Here is a 13,653-nt window from a genome sequence, read left to right on the forward strand (position 1 = left end):
TCTTAAACATTGGATTATTTTAAGAGTCTACTTCTACTTTGGATCAGAGCTTCCCTTAGAACTGATGTTATTCAAGAACACAATCAAATATGTGATAAAACAGTTAGTTAATGTATAATGTATATAAAGCAATGCTTAAAACATAATAATCGGATATTACGGGGAGGGTATAGCTCAGTGGCAGAGCACATGCTTAACATGCATGAAGTCCTAGGTTCAATCCTCAGTACCTCCAGTAAAAAAAAATAATGATAATAAAATAATAAATAAATCAAATTATCTCCCCACCCCCTCCAAAAAAAAAAAAAACAGTTAAAGAAATCAGATATTACATAAACTTCCTATAATGCACTATGGAGTTTATTTATGAATTTATTCCCCTGCATTTTTATATCACTTAGCAATTTACCAAGTACTTTTATTTGTATTGTCTTGTTTGATTGCTTCGGCTTCATGCACCCTCAACAGACGTTATCTCTATCACACGTGTCATGAACAATTACGTAGCCAGTTGAGAGCTCAGACTAGAATGCAGGTCCTGTTCCTTCAGTATTGTATTCTTCCCATTATGCATGTAGGGAATGAAGGCCAAGCAAAGCCATCAGCTCTGGGGGACAGGACCAGGGATAGAGGTTTCAGGTAGAGAGTGATGGATGGGACAGAGAAGGTTTGTGGAGAATCACAGGCAGTTGCCTTTAGCTGAGGAACAGGTTGTGATGTTGGAAATAAGAAATAAGATGCAAAAAGCAATTGGAATCAGTGTCAGGTGCAAGTGAAAGAACTGGGACTTGATATTGTGGACAGTAAGGGATACCGAAAATTTGTGGCTGGGGATCATAATTCTACTTTGTACTGTATTGGAATAAATTAGAATTAGGGAGAAACTAGAAGCAACATGACTTTAGGCAACTCAAGGAACATTTCAGGTGGAAAATAACAGTTCTGGTCCACCAGGCATAAAGCATAGTCAGAAAAGGAAACGCTGGGGCGAATTCTTGAGCTATTGGCACGTGCGTGAACAAGGTTTGGCAATTGAAGGGATGTGTGAGACAAGGGAAGGGAAGGCACAAAGCTTTGTTGTTGTAAACCATTAAGTTGTGGTGGAAATGTGCTCCCACACGTCCCCGGCCCCTCCCCATTGATGACCTTTCTTCCTCTGTGTGTTGACTCTTTCCCTCTCACCGTATTAGTGCTTCATTTGTTAATATAGTCAATATATGTGAATGGACACTTTCTTTGCTAGGTTTTAAAGGGAAATAAAAGCCACAGTCCCTGCTCTTGGTGAACTCATAGTCTAGTAGTAGAAACCATCAAGTAAACAATATTATAAAGGGCTTATTGCTATATGTACCACATGCCATTAGGACACAGAAGGGCACTGAGTTCAGCCCACATAGGTCAGGAAAGGATTCTCAGTCACCTGTCTTGAAGAAGAAGGAGTTGGCTAGGTGAAGAAAGTGGGAAGGGTGTTCTATGCAGGCAGAACGGCATGTTCAAAGGCATGAAGTTGAGAACGTGGGACTGTGGTATAAGCTGCTTAGTGACCCTAAACATGTCAGCATCTGTCTCCCAAGAACAGTGGGATTATCCTGCCTGACTGTAATATAATGATCACATTCAGGTAATTTGACATTAGTACAATATAATTATTTAATATCCAGCAGCTTTTTAAAATTCCTCTAAGTATCTCAGTAATATCTTTGATAACTTTCTACAATCCAGGAGCTAATCGAAGATTGTGTGTTGTATTTAGTTGTCATGGCTCTTTAATCTCCTTTATCCTAACGCTTTCCTAATCATTTTTTCTCTCTTCCTCTTTCTTTGTCTTTCATAATATTGATGATTTTTAAGGTCTCAGGCCAGTTATTTCACAGAACGTCCCTCACTTTGGATTTGTATGCTTGTTTCCTCACATTTAGATTCAGGTTAAATATTTTTGTGTGAAGTATTACAAGGCTGTATTGTGTATCAGTGCATCATTCAGGAGGCAGTAGTTGGCCACCAGTCCCATTACTGGTGATGTCAAATTTGATTATTTGGGTAAGGTGATATGTGCCAGATTTCTCCATATCATGTTCCTCCATAACCTTACATACAGTGGTTTCTATAACCATTGATGATTTCTGCCCAATTAATTCTCACTGTATGAGTTGTAATATGGTGAATTTTCTGTTTCCCTTGTATCTCTATCTCTTATGTTGATGGAACTCAGTCCTCTTTATATCTTTGATATCCGTTGGTTGACATTATTTAAAGAAGAGCTTTTTCTTCCCCTGTATTTAATAAAATTTTTAATTTTTAGTATCACTATGGATGCATGGTTCTTTTTCCCGATGTGTAATAATCCATTCCCATCATTACTTATTCAGTGCTCAAATTGTCCTAAATTTGTCCAAAGCTATTCTTCAGTCAGGCGTCTCTGCCCTTTTGATTATATCCCTATCTGTCTTTGAGCACTTCCTTATTTTCCGGTACAACAGTATTTTCCTGGCACATTTCACACTTTCTTGATCTCAGCCCTAGAATCATCCCTTTTTCCTTTTTTTTTTTTTTTTTTTAAAGTAATTTAGTTCCTATTAGTGAGTAATGATATTTAGGAACCAAGATCTGTGGGTCAGGTGTGCTCAGTGCTTCTATAGTATCATTACTTCTAGGCTCTTTTGGGCCGCAAAGCTAGAAAAAGTATTTTTTTTAAAACTTGAGCTTGTATGATGCCTTTAGATCCAGTGCAGCACCTCATGTTTCTTCCTTTCCTTCCCCCACCCCACGTCTATATTTCCTTCCCCCTGATAAGCATCCCTGTTGTCAAGAGCATCAACATGTTTACCCATCTGCTCAGGCTTGTAATACACATATAACAGTTTCACAGTCACTACATCGACACCACTACCAACAGCAGACTTACTAAAGACAAGTGTTTCCTTTACTAATGAGATATATTCACAACCTTAAGTATTTGCTTTACCTGCAGTTCTTTTTGGGAAAAATATAGTTGACTTTGAGTGTAAAATTTCAAAGACAGCTAGATAGTTGCTGATTAACCTGTCTGAAGTATTTAATGTATTTTAATTAAAATAGCCATCAAGCCACTTTAGAATTAAATTTACATGTAAGTTAGCAACCTCCGAATACTCTATTTCTCACCCACCTTTTTTTTTTGATTACACATACAAGGTTTAGTACTTTTCTAAAAATGAAATAGAACCAGATGGAAAAGAGCCAATACATATTTATATTTATGTATCTGTTTATAAACTGTAAGTGAGTGTGTTATTTGTACTCTGCTGCATTTGTTTGTCATCTGTTCCCTATAAAGAGATTGCATCTCAAAAAAAAGAAATTTAAAAATCCAGAGGAAAATAGTTTTCTGGTTACTTTAGACATGACTGTATACCAGCCATACAATTTCATAGAGAATGCCTGAAAATAACTTCTCTTTCTATGGGACAAAATAATCCTTGGCATTTCCATGAATTTAAGGTGCACCAGTAGTTTCTTTGAAAGTTTTTTTTTTTTTTTTAGTTTCTTTTCAATAACATTTAGCATTGACCACTATAAATAGCTATGATTATTTGATATCAGATATTTATGGAGAGAATTGGTTCAATAGCCACATCTCCAACAATATTATACAGAATATCAGTTTAAACTAATCATAATGTGATGCAATCCTTTAGATTTTTGAGAGCCTCTTTTGGTTTCTTTTTCATTATAGAAGGCAAACTTTTCATACATTCTGTGAATGTTTGTAGTGATTGTTCTGTGTCACCTCAAGTCTGGGGACAATTATCCTCTGATGTGAAGAATCAGTTGTTGGGAGCCGTGTTCACAAAAGTTAGCCTGGAAATATAATTTTGCACAATAAATTTAGACAGCAGAAACTCAGAAACAACAACAGAAATACTCTCTCACACCTGGTCGATTTTAGAATAGAAGCTGATGTTTGGAAAATAACCCATTTCTACGAAGGAAATGTGATTGATGATAACCTGAGACACAGCTATGACTAGAACCACATTCCGTTTAAAGTTATTGTGCCACCAGACTATTAAAGCAGTGCTCTGAAGTGAATCAGGGGAGCTCGGTTCTCTTTAGTGGACAGTAACACAGGCACTAATGAGACAGATTTCATTAAAAGATACTTGATTTATGAGGGAGTTACAGTCCTATCATATTTTGAAATTGCTGGCTTAGTCTTGGCATCAAATCATCCCACCCCCCACCATACCATCACCAGTTTCTGTGTGTGCTTTGACATTGCTATGGTAACCCTGAGGGCTGATGGAATTCCCTGCATCTCTTTTCACAGAAGGAGATGAGACAGGAGTGATGGATAGTCTGCTGGAAGCCTTGCAGTCGGGGGCTGCCTTCCGCGACCGAAGGAAAAGGACACCGAAGCTGAAAGGTGAACATTATACTTGTTACGTGTTACTTTCTAGGGAACTATCACAAAGAACAACCCTCCTCCCCCTCTTTTTAAATTCCTTGTCAAGAATGTAGTGCTGTGGGCAAGAACTCTTCAGAAGTTTTCTAAGTTTGCAATGACAAGTGTCAGAGAGAGAAGCATTCCAGTTGGCCAATGTCAGTAGCATATTAACAGATCAATGCACTGAACCTGGAAGAGCCTGATTAGTGTGACAGGTCTCATCTAAAGAACCATATGTACCTATCCCAGTGGAGTTTACAGCAGCATAATTAAATGGGAAGTAAAGTCATAACATTATTGCTTCAAGTCTTTTAGGGTACTGAAGCATTGCTTCGCTTCCAGAAGTACTTAACCTTGGGAAAAAAAGTCTGATACTGTTACATTTTTTCAGATGAACAGACCTCTATATTAAGTTTCTTTCATTTTTTTTTTTTAACAGATATTCGGCAAAGTCTCAGTCCAATGTCTCAGAGGCCTGTTCTGAAAGTTTGTAACCATGGTAATAAACCGTATTCATAAATTGCACATTCTTCTCATCTACTTTTATCCTGTTGATCTGTGATTTTGTAGGCTGCTGTGAAGGTCTCAAGTTTCAGTATGACGAAAATAGTAAAAATGTGAGGATGTACGTATTTGCGATAAGATTGTGCGCTCATATTTTCCATCCCTCCATTATTCCCTTGAGGTAGTGTCCAGGGTTCTTCTTTTCAGGTCTCAAGTGAATGCTGTTGTTGTTGTTGTTGTTGTTGTTGTTGTTGTTGTTGTTATTAAGTTCCTTCATATATTTTTGATCAGTGTTGTCCAGTATATACTTTAAAAAGCAGTGTGCTTTCTTAATGCTATTTGAAGTAGTAGATTTGCTTTACATCAAGATACAGTTAGCAACATAGAGTCTGTTACCTATTTTACTCCACCATATTTGCCAATACAGTGTGGAACACTGTGACCAGCATTTTGACAAAATCTTTAACGCAGATGAGCTTCATGTGATGCGATTGTGGAAGAATGTGCTAGAATCACTGAAAAGAAGGTGAGTTAACTTAGTCTCCAATATTTGAGACTGATCCCTTCCAAAACTCTCTAACTAGCTCCTGAACACCCAGCCCCAGGGAGCCCTCTTCCTGTCTGGAAGGCGCCATGTTGTGTTGATTGGGTTTTATTTACTTTGATTCCCTTGCCCTCACTGTTAATGTGTTACGAGGTTCTGCTTACCTTTTATGGTCAAAACCAGATTCACTCATGATTGCCATGTACTCAGTGAGATTGTTACCGAAATTTGCCAGATTTAGAAATGAAAAGATACGTGACAGATTTTACTCAGGAGTTGTTTGGGGTACCTATGAGTTTTGTTCTAGAAGTATTAATGTGTGACTGAGTAGAGAAACATGTGTCAAATTCCTAGGCTAGCCTAAAAAAAGTACGAGGCATATAAGAAAAAGACATGAATGTGATGGTCTCTTAACAGCTGTGTAGATCCTTACTGCTCAAAGTGTATGTAATAGATGCTTAATAAATGAGGAAAAGGTAAAAAAAATCTGCAGCAATTCTAGATCTTTTGACATTTTCAACAGTATGTTTTTTTTATCATTTTGCCTTTCCCTGCTCTAACAATAGGAAGAAAGAATTGTAATGAGTCCTAACATACAACTACTTGAATCACTGTCTTTTCCTCTTTCCGTGATCCTGATGAGCCATGTATGTACGCTTTTTTCTCTTGTGACAGTAAGGTTGAACTTCTGGCATCCACCCTCTCAGAGGTTTTCTAGCCTCTGGTGTGTCTCCTCTCTTGCTGCCAGATTGAACCACTAGATAGCACTCTTTTCCTTGTCTGCAGCTTGGATTACAAGGCTAAACCATCTTTTAGAATTAGGACCACTTTTTATTTCTTTTAATAAAACTCAGTATTAAAACATCTATATTAATTTAATAAACTTATACTCTGTTAGATTATGGTAATTTTAGATTATAGATAGATTGTAAATATAGATGTAGATTATATGTATATATATACATATATATATACACACACACATATATACATACACACACACACATACATACATACACACACACATAGAAACAGAGAGAGAGAGAGAGAAAGAAAAAGAGATAGAAAGAGAGAGAGGTCATTTTTTATTTCAGAATGAGTAAGTATCCTCTGAGACCTTGGGGCTAAAATGTCCCAGGATGTATTTTGGCAAAAGATGACCTCAAGCATTGTGAATCCTATGGGCTTCAGAAGCACAGAAATTGTCCACATTAATAATTCAGCCCTTGTGCTGTGCTCCAAGCCTCTACCCAGAATGCTTTGGTTAAAACCTAGGCAGAAATTGTTTGGTATCTTTCCTTGCTAAACCTTCACTCATTCATTTATTTAGCAAAATTTATTAAGCACTTGCTAGCCACTTAAGATGTAGATATATCCTCTAAGAATTCACCACCCAGTTGGGAGACAGATGAGTGATAATTCCCGTACATTTGGTGATACCAAAATAGCAGGAACACACAGAGATTTGGGAATACCAAGAAGCCTGAAGGACCAATCCAGATGTTATGAGGACAATTAGAACTTGGCTTCTAGAAAGATCTGAAATTGAAGCTGAGTTTTGCGGGATGAGTAAAAATGAGGCAAAACCCTGAAAGCAAGGGTGAGCCAAGAAGCAGAAGCAGCATGTGCACACCCTTCCAGAAGGTCTTTTCTGAACCCCAGTCTGAACCTAAGTGCTGAACTAAATGCTCTTATTAGCACCTGTACACTCTTACTAGCACCTTGGTTTTTCCCATTTTACAAAATGCATTCCCTTAAAATATTCTCATTCAATGTCTGCCACACTTCTCCTGAGTCCCAGCGGGGTGGGGACAAGGCAGTAAAGGAGGGTCCCTGCCTTGCTTACTACTGTAACCCCAGTTCTCTGCTGGGCTGGTGCCTGACACATGGATGTTCAGTAAGAATGTGTTGAATGAACAGACATGTTAATGTTTAGACTTGAATGGAACAAGTAGTGTATGTTGAGCAAAATCAGTTCTCTGAGTATTACCCTGATAAATGGGATTTAGCATGCCAATTGTTAATGTCCCAGCTGTGACCAGTAACTCCCTCTCATTCCCTCCCAGAATGTTATCTGTCATCAAGAGGAGATATTTGATCATCACTGGTCTAGCTTCAAAGATTGTTGGCTCGGATGTGAAGGGTGCGCTTCAATCCTGATTGGATTATTTACTTCTTAGCAGTGGAGAGTTACTTATTAATTAGATTTCTCTCCCTTGCTTAATCAAGCAAAGTTTAACAACAGTAAATAAATGAAAGTAAATAAATGTCTGCTAATGAGTACAGGGCATTACCTCATTTCTTTACCCAACACAGTACATTTGAAATCTAAAGATTTTTCTATAGTTTATAGAAAATAGTAAGTAAAGATCAAAATATTTATTCATGCATTTTTATAAAATTATACCACATTTAGGTGTCAGTGAATCAACTGGCCTGGTTGGAAGTAAAGGACCAGATAGGGAAGGAATCTATTGAGAGTCTAATGCCAGACCAAGGACTTGGGCTGTTGAGATTTTTGAGGAGGAAAATGATGGGTCTAAGAAGTTCATATGAAACTGAAGTGACAAACATAAGAGAGAAGAAAGAATCAAAGGGACTTTATAGCCACTTTGATGCCAACATGGATTTGCTGCAAGGAATGGGGAGGGAACCAGAATGCTTACCAGGGCTTGAGAAGAGAAGCCAGGTCTGGAGCTGTGTGTGGAGGCCCTCACAGGGACTCACTAACACTGCATAAGCTGGTGAGTCACCTACGGGAAGTCTTCAGATCTAGGGACTGCAAGTTGAGGACTGAGCCTTAGGAATGGACACAGGAGAGTAACAAAGTGAGAGAGAGGCAGAAAAAAATGATGAAGATGGGAGGAGTTCCATAATAGTGGGGCCTACAATACGAAGGTTGAAAGAAGATTTTCAAGAATTTGGTTCACCATTTCTTTTTCTTTGGTTGTTTCTTTCTTTCTAAAACTGAGTGGTATTAACACTGAGTGACTAGTATTTTGCAGGGTCATTCATTCTACTCTCTTCTGAGACTTCTCTTCCCTGGTATGCTCTGTAGACTCTGTGAAACTTTTATGACAAAGGCTTTCACAAATATGAATTGTTCAGCCACGCCTTATGGTGCATCTGCCTGCAGTTTGATTGCATCTCATTAGATGGTTCTCTTTTCATTAAGTGGTACAGTGGGATTTTTTTTTCTTCAGTTAAATGGATATAGAGTAATCAGAAAGAATTCTATAAACTATATGCAATTAAAATCCCTAATGATAAAACTATTTAACTGTGACAAAATAAGATAAAACATAATCAAAATTTTAGGCAAACAAGAATTACACATTTTTAGTGAACATCCATAACCTAAACAAAATCTTGCTATATTATCTTTACACTGAATCAATTCTTAATAGCCTTAATTTGGATTTGATTATCTATTTTTACTCTACCACTTATAATATGGTGCTTTGAGAGATTTTTATAGAAATAAGATTGTATTGCCTCCAGGCACAGCTGTTCTGCCACTCTAAGATTTGAAGTCAGAATTCAATGTGAAGCTAGTTAGATTTCTTTGAATTAGCATATTTCCCCACAAAATAGCTCTAAGGGAGGTGCACAGGACAGACTTTGTTGTTAATGTATTAAAACTTCACACACAACCATCCCCCCTTCCTAGTCCATTCTGTCTTGGGTCCCCTTGACCTACCTTTTCCCCAAACAGCAAGAATTGTTGTCTGGTCTGCTTTGAGGCATCCATTCTGTCTTGAGGCAGAATTATGAAATTTATAAGGTTTTCAGTGGTGTCTACTGAGTGCTAGCCTCCTTAAGGCTTTTCTGAAAACAATGAGGACAACACCAAACCAGCCCTTGTCTAGAAAACCTTGTCTATCAAAGTAGTAAATGGTGACAACTACTGTTTCTATATTATTAAACTGTATTCTATTTTAAAGTAGAAAAAGCATAAAAAATAATATAGTAAGATTGTATGATTTTGCTAAATGTCATTGGCTTATTTTCTTGAGAATATTTTTTGTTCTCTTTGTGATGAATTTGTGCCTGCCTAGGGAAGGGAGCTATTAAAATACTAATTGTTTTTGACACCCTTACACTTGGGCTTTCAAGCAGAATTAAATACTACCTGTAACTGTCAAAAGACTTCAATATTTTTTTAAGGAGACTTTTCTAGGCCAGGAATATAAAACAATTTGGATGATTTCACATTTTATTCAAACATCAGTCTCTTCTATTTACTATGTAGTCAAGCAAAAGGAGGAACGGACTCAGCAGGGCTTCTGCCTGGGTAAGGATGCCCTGTGGGCAGACGAGAAAGGCCTTTCTAATTTATAGTCAGGGCAGGACAACCTTTTGGCTAGTCATTATCAAACAGACTCTTAAGCATGAACAGGTTAGAAAATTCTCAAGTCTTGAGGACTTCAAGTTGTTTTAAAAAGACATTTATGCAAGAAATAGCAAATGCCTTTCATTTAATGAGCATTCACAGATCCACACTGAAGGCTGAGACTAAACTGAGTGAAAAGGAGATAAAGAACTATTATATAAACAAGGAAAGTAATGTCCTTGATTTCCTTGAAATAGTTGTTATGAATAATATATCTCTTGCTCTATTTGTGCTACATAGTGGACTGTAATTGTTATCTTTAAAATTTTCTGGCTCATTCTAAATCTATCTTTTTCTTATAGCATAGGTTCAGAGTCTGGGTTTATAAGAAGTCGATGAATGGATTTTAGAAGCTCCTTGAACTCTACTCTTGTTGTAGACTTTGTGTTTGGACATTTTTTTTTTCCTGGTAAAATGATCTGTTGATTTTATCAAACTCTCCAAAAAATATAAAAATAATTACTGATTTTGTTTGATTACTGGCTTGTCACAAATCTTCTATATTTCTACATACTACATTTTTATACATATCTATGTGATGTGTTTTCCACCCTTGTAATTATGTCAGTGAAAGTTTAGTTCTCAAATGACTTTTACTGTGATTTTGTTGGGTGAAAACTAAACTTTCATTGCCATAATCACAAATGTGGAAAACATATCATATTTTTGGTGGATATACAATTTTAGACAAACTGTTTAGTATAAACAGTTAGGATCCAGTAAACTGGCACTGACCGTGGAGGGTCACTGAGGATTCAGGGAGGGGAGGACATCGTCTGTACCAGAATGGTCACTAGCCTTGCTGGATCTCCCAGGCTGGAAGGTGTGCAGGGCTCACTGGGCTATGCAAACAGGAAGGAGCAGGGAAGAGAAAGAGGGTACTCGGAAGGAGCAGTCTCCTGGAAGCCCAGAGAAAGGTCAGTTAACAAAGCCACAGGCTTCAGGAAGGCCAGGTTAGGCAAGGATGGAGGAGCACCTGGGTACCGACTGGATTGAAGGGCATAGGTGCCATTGTTCACCTCTGGAAGAGCAGTTTCAGTGGAACAGTAGAAACTGAAGCCAGGCAGGATTGGTGGGAGGGGAGTGGAGGCTGTGTCTTCTAGAAGCCTGGGTATGAAAAATGAAGCAGAAGGGAAATCTGGAACAAAACGGGTTATAGTTTGAGTGGGCTATGTGTCTTTGCCTTTCCTGTGGCGTTGGGTTCACTGTCTGTGTCCTGAAGAGACGGTGCTCTGGAGGAGGGAGTGAGTATTCCGTGGGGCAGTAGTTGGGGTGAGGTTCCTGGGGGATGGGATGGGAGAGCACAGGTTGGAGCACCTGGACAGTGGAAAGGAAGGATGTATGGAGAGCAATGGTTACAAGTATTGAGTAAGGGAGTTTGGAGATCTCACCTGATAGATTCTGTTTTCTCTGAGAAATAGGACATACGATCTTCTCCTGAAACGGGCAGCCTCTGGGTTAAGGGAGGCAAGGACAGTGAAGGATGGCACATCTCTTGGAGGGATAGTGAGGGGTTACTGCTCAGGGAGGCACAAGGTACTTTTTGCATCAATGGCCCAGCTGGAAAGGGAGACTATTACTTGTGTAATAATAGCAGTTTCTAAAGTCTGAGCCAAGGTGCCTTCCCAGCCCTGTGGCAAAGGGCAGTTGGTTCTTCAGTTGTCTGAAAGTTCTGAAAGTGCTCTCCACACATGAGCACCATAGTGATCACTTCGGCAGTATGCAAAGTCAAGCCAAGTCACCTCTTTTTTTTTATAGGATAAGCTATTTTACATTTGGTAGTTAATTAGGAAAATAACGGAAACTCTGTTGGGACACCTCATCCCGCGTGTGTTTCCACGGTGTTTGGGTGTCATGTTAGTTACACAGGGGCAAGGCATTCCGGGTGGGGGTGACCCTGAAGCAGCTGACCTTCCTCCAGGCCTGTGCCAACTATACATGTGTCTGAGATCTCTTCCTACAAAAACAACAGTGTAAACTCAGTATTTCTAAGGTACTACTAGATTTATTTTTATATTTTATTTTATTTGCCTTCATGAAAGGTCAGTTTGGAGTAGCCACAGATACAGAAACCACTTTTCAATATTGAAAAGGTTTTGTGAATTGCCTGTCAAGCGCATAGTAGTTACTTAAAAATAGCAATAGTTGTTCTTACTGTCTGTGAAAGCATAAAACTAGCCAAATTTTTGAATCCTATTTATAGAAGCCTTGGATGATCTGACCAAGCAGTCTAACCTTGAAAACGCACGGGGTTGGGCGTGGACTTTAAAGGTGGTCAGGCCTTGATTTGACTTCTTGACTTAAATAAGCTACGTTTGGATTTTCTTTTCCTCAGCTGCGTGCTTACACTGTGTGCTTCATGGCCTATTTGGAAGATTAAATCAAAGTGTGTGATAAGCTGCTCTACTAAAGTACCTAGAATTGAGTAGATATTTTATAAATTCAATCTGTGTTAGTTACTCCTCATTCTTTGCCCTTCTCCGCCCACCTTCCATGATGCGTTTGTCAATAGAAAGTTATAAATTCTTGAACACAGTGACAGGCGTATGCAGCATGGGTGTGCTAATTAGAGAGACTGAAATTAATTCTCTTACTATGAATAGTTCCTTTACTGCACTTAAAGTGCATTAATTGGTATGAGCTAGTTTAGAATTTTTAAAAAAGACAAAAAAATTAAAAGATTATAGAGACTCTTGGTTTTAAAATAAAATAATACAGATGTTTTTAATCTCCTTTCTCCCTTGGGAGTCACCACCAAGCCACCAGGAGAAGGAGTAGCAAAAAACACTGTCAACTTCTGCAAAAGTAAAACATCTTTAGCCTGGAACAGCATCATCAAAGACAGGGAAGAAGATGAAGCTGGAAAGAGGAAGTTAGAATCCAGGTGTTTTAATTTCTAAGGCTGCCAAACAAATTACCACAAACCAGGGGCCTTAAAACAACAGAAAGTTGTTCTCTCACAGTTTTGGAGGCTAGAAGTCTAAAATGAGGTGTTGATTTATCCCTGAAAAGGCTGGTTCTTCCTGGAGGCTGGGAGGAAGAATCTGTTCCCTTTATCTCACTTCCGGTGGTTGCTGGCAGTCCTCAGTGTTCCTCCACTCCCAGCGGCGTCAGTCTGTCTCAGACTCCGTCTTCATATGGCTTTCTCCTGGGCCTCTGTGTCTTCACGTGCCCTTCTTATATGGGCACTAATCATTTGGTTAGGGCTCACCCTAACCGAGAAGGATCCCACCTTGATTTGGTTACATCTTTGAAAACCCTATCTCCAAATAAGGTCCATTCACAAGTACCAGCTATTAGGTTTTGACATAAATTTTGGGTGACACAGTTCAACCCACAAGGACAGGTGACCCCAGTGAGAAACAGACTGCTGTACTCCTCACACACCACCTAAGGGCTCCAGAATTGCAGGTGCAGAATTGCACTGTCAGGAGGAATGAGACTTAGAGCAGGTCAGCCTCCACCGGGCAATGTGGCTCCCACGTCCAGACTTGTGATCCTCCTGCTGCACTTCCCTCCCCGCCTTTCCTCTACCCCTCCAGGAGGTAAGGGGTACAGATGCTGTTTGGGAAGATTGCTACAGACTCCAGAATTAAAATACAAGCCAGAGATGAGACGCTTCACTGAAAATAGGGATTCCATGATCACAGAGGCGGGCAGTTCTCCAGGAGGAAAGAGGAGATGGGAATGGCACGATCCTCTTCTGGCCCCAGCCACCAGTCAGGATAAGCCAAGCATATACTCCAAGCAGAGGACAGATTTTTCTGGAGATAATGAACAGTCTAG

General features: G+C 39.0%; 1 protein-coding gene across 4 annotated transcripts in view; it reads left to right on the forward strand.

Moving 5' to 3' along the window:
* DIAPH3 (diaphanous related formin 3) overlaps nt 1–13,653 on the forward strand; it is a 472,396-nt gene that overhangs the window by 356,946 nt on the left and 101,797 nt on the right. For all 4 annotated transcript variants that reach the window (XM_032496900.1, XM_032496901.1, XM_032496902.1 and 1 more), the window contains 2 exons: nt 4,310–4,405; nt 4,866–4,925. In XM_032496900.1, the coding sequence (XP_032352791.1) occupies nt 4,310–4,405; nt 4,866–4,925 (156 nt within the window). The remainder of the gene's footprint in view (nt 1–4,309; nt 4,406–4,865; nt 4,926–13,653) is intronic.

This window comes from Camelus ferus, chromosome 14, assembly GCF_009834535.1.
Source record: "Camelus ferus isolate YT-003-E chromosome 14, BCGSAC_Cfer_1.0, whole genome shotgun sequence".
Classification (NCBI taxonomy): domain Eukaryota; kingdom Metazoa; phylum Chordata; class Mammalia; order Artiodactyla; family Camelidae; genus Camelus; species Camelus ferus.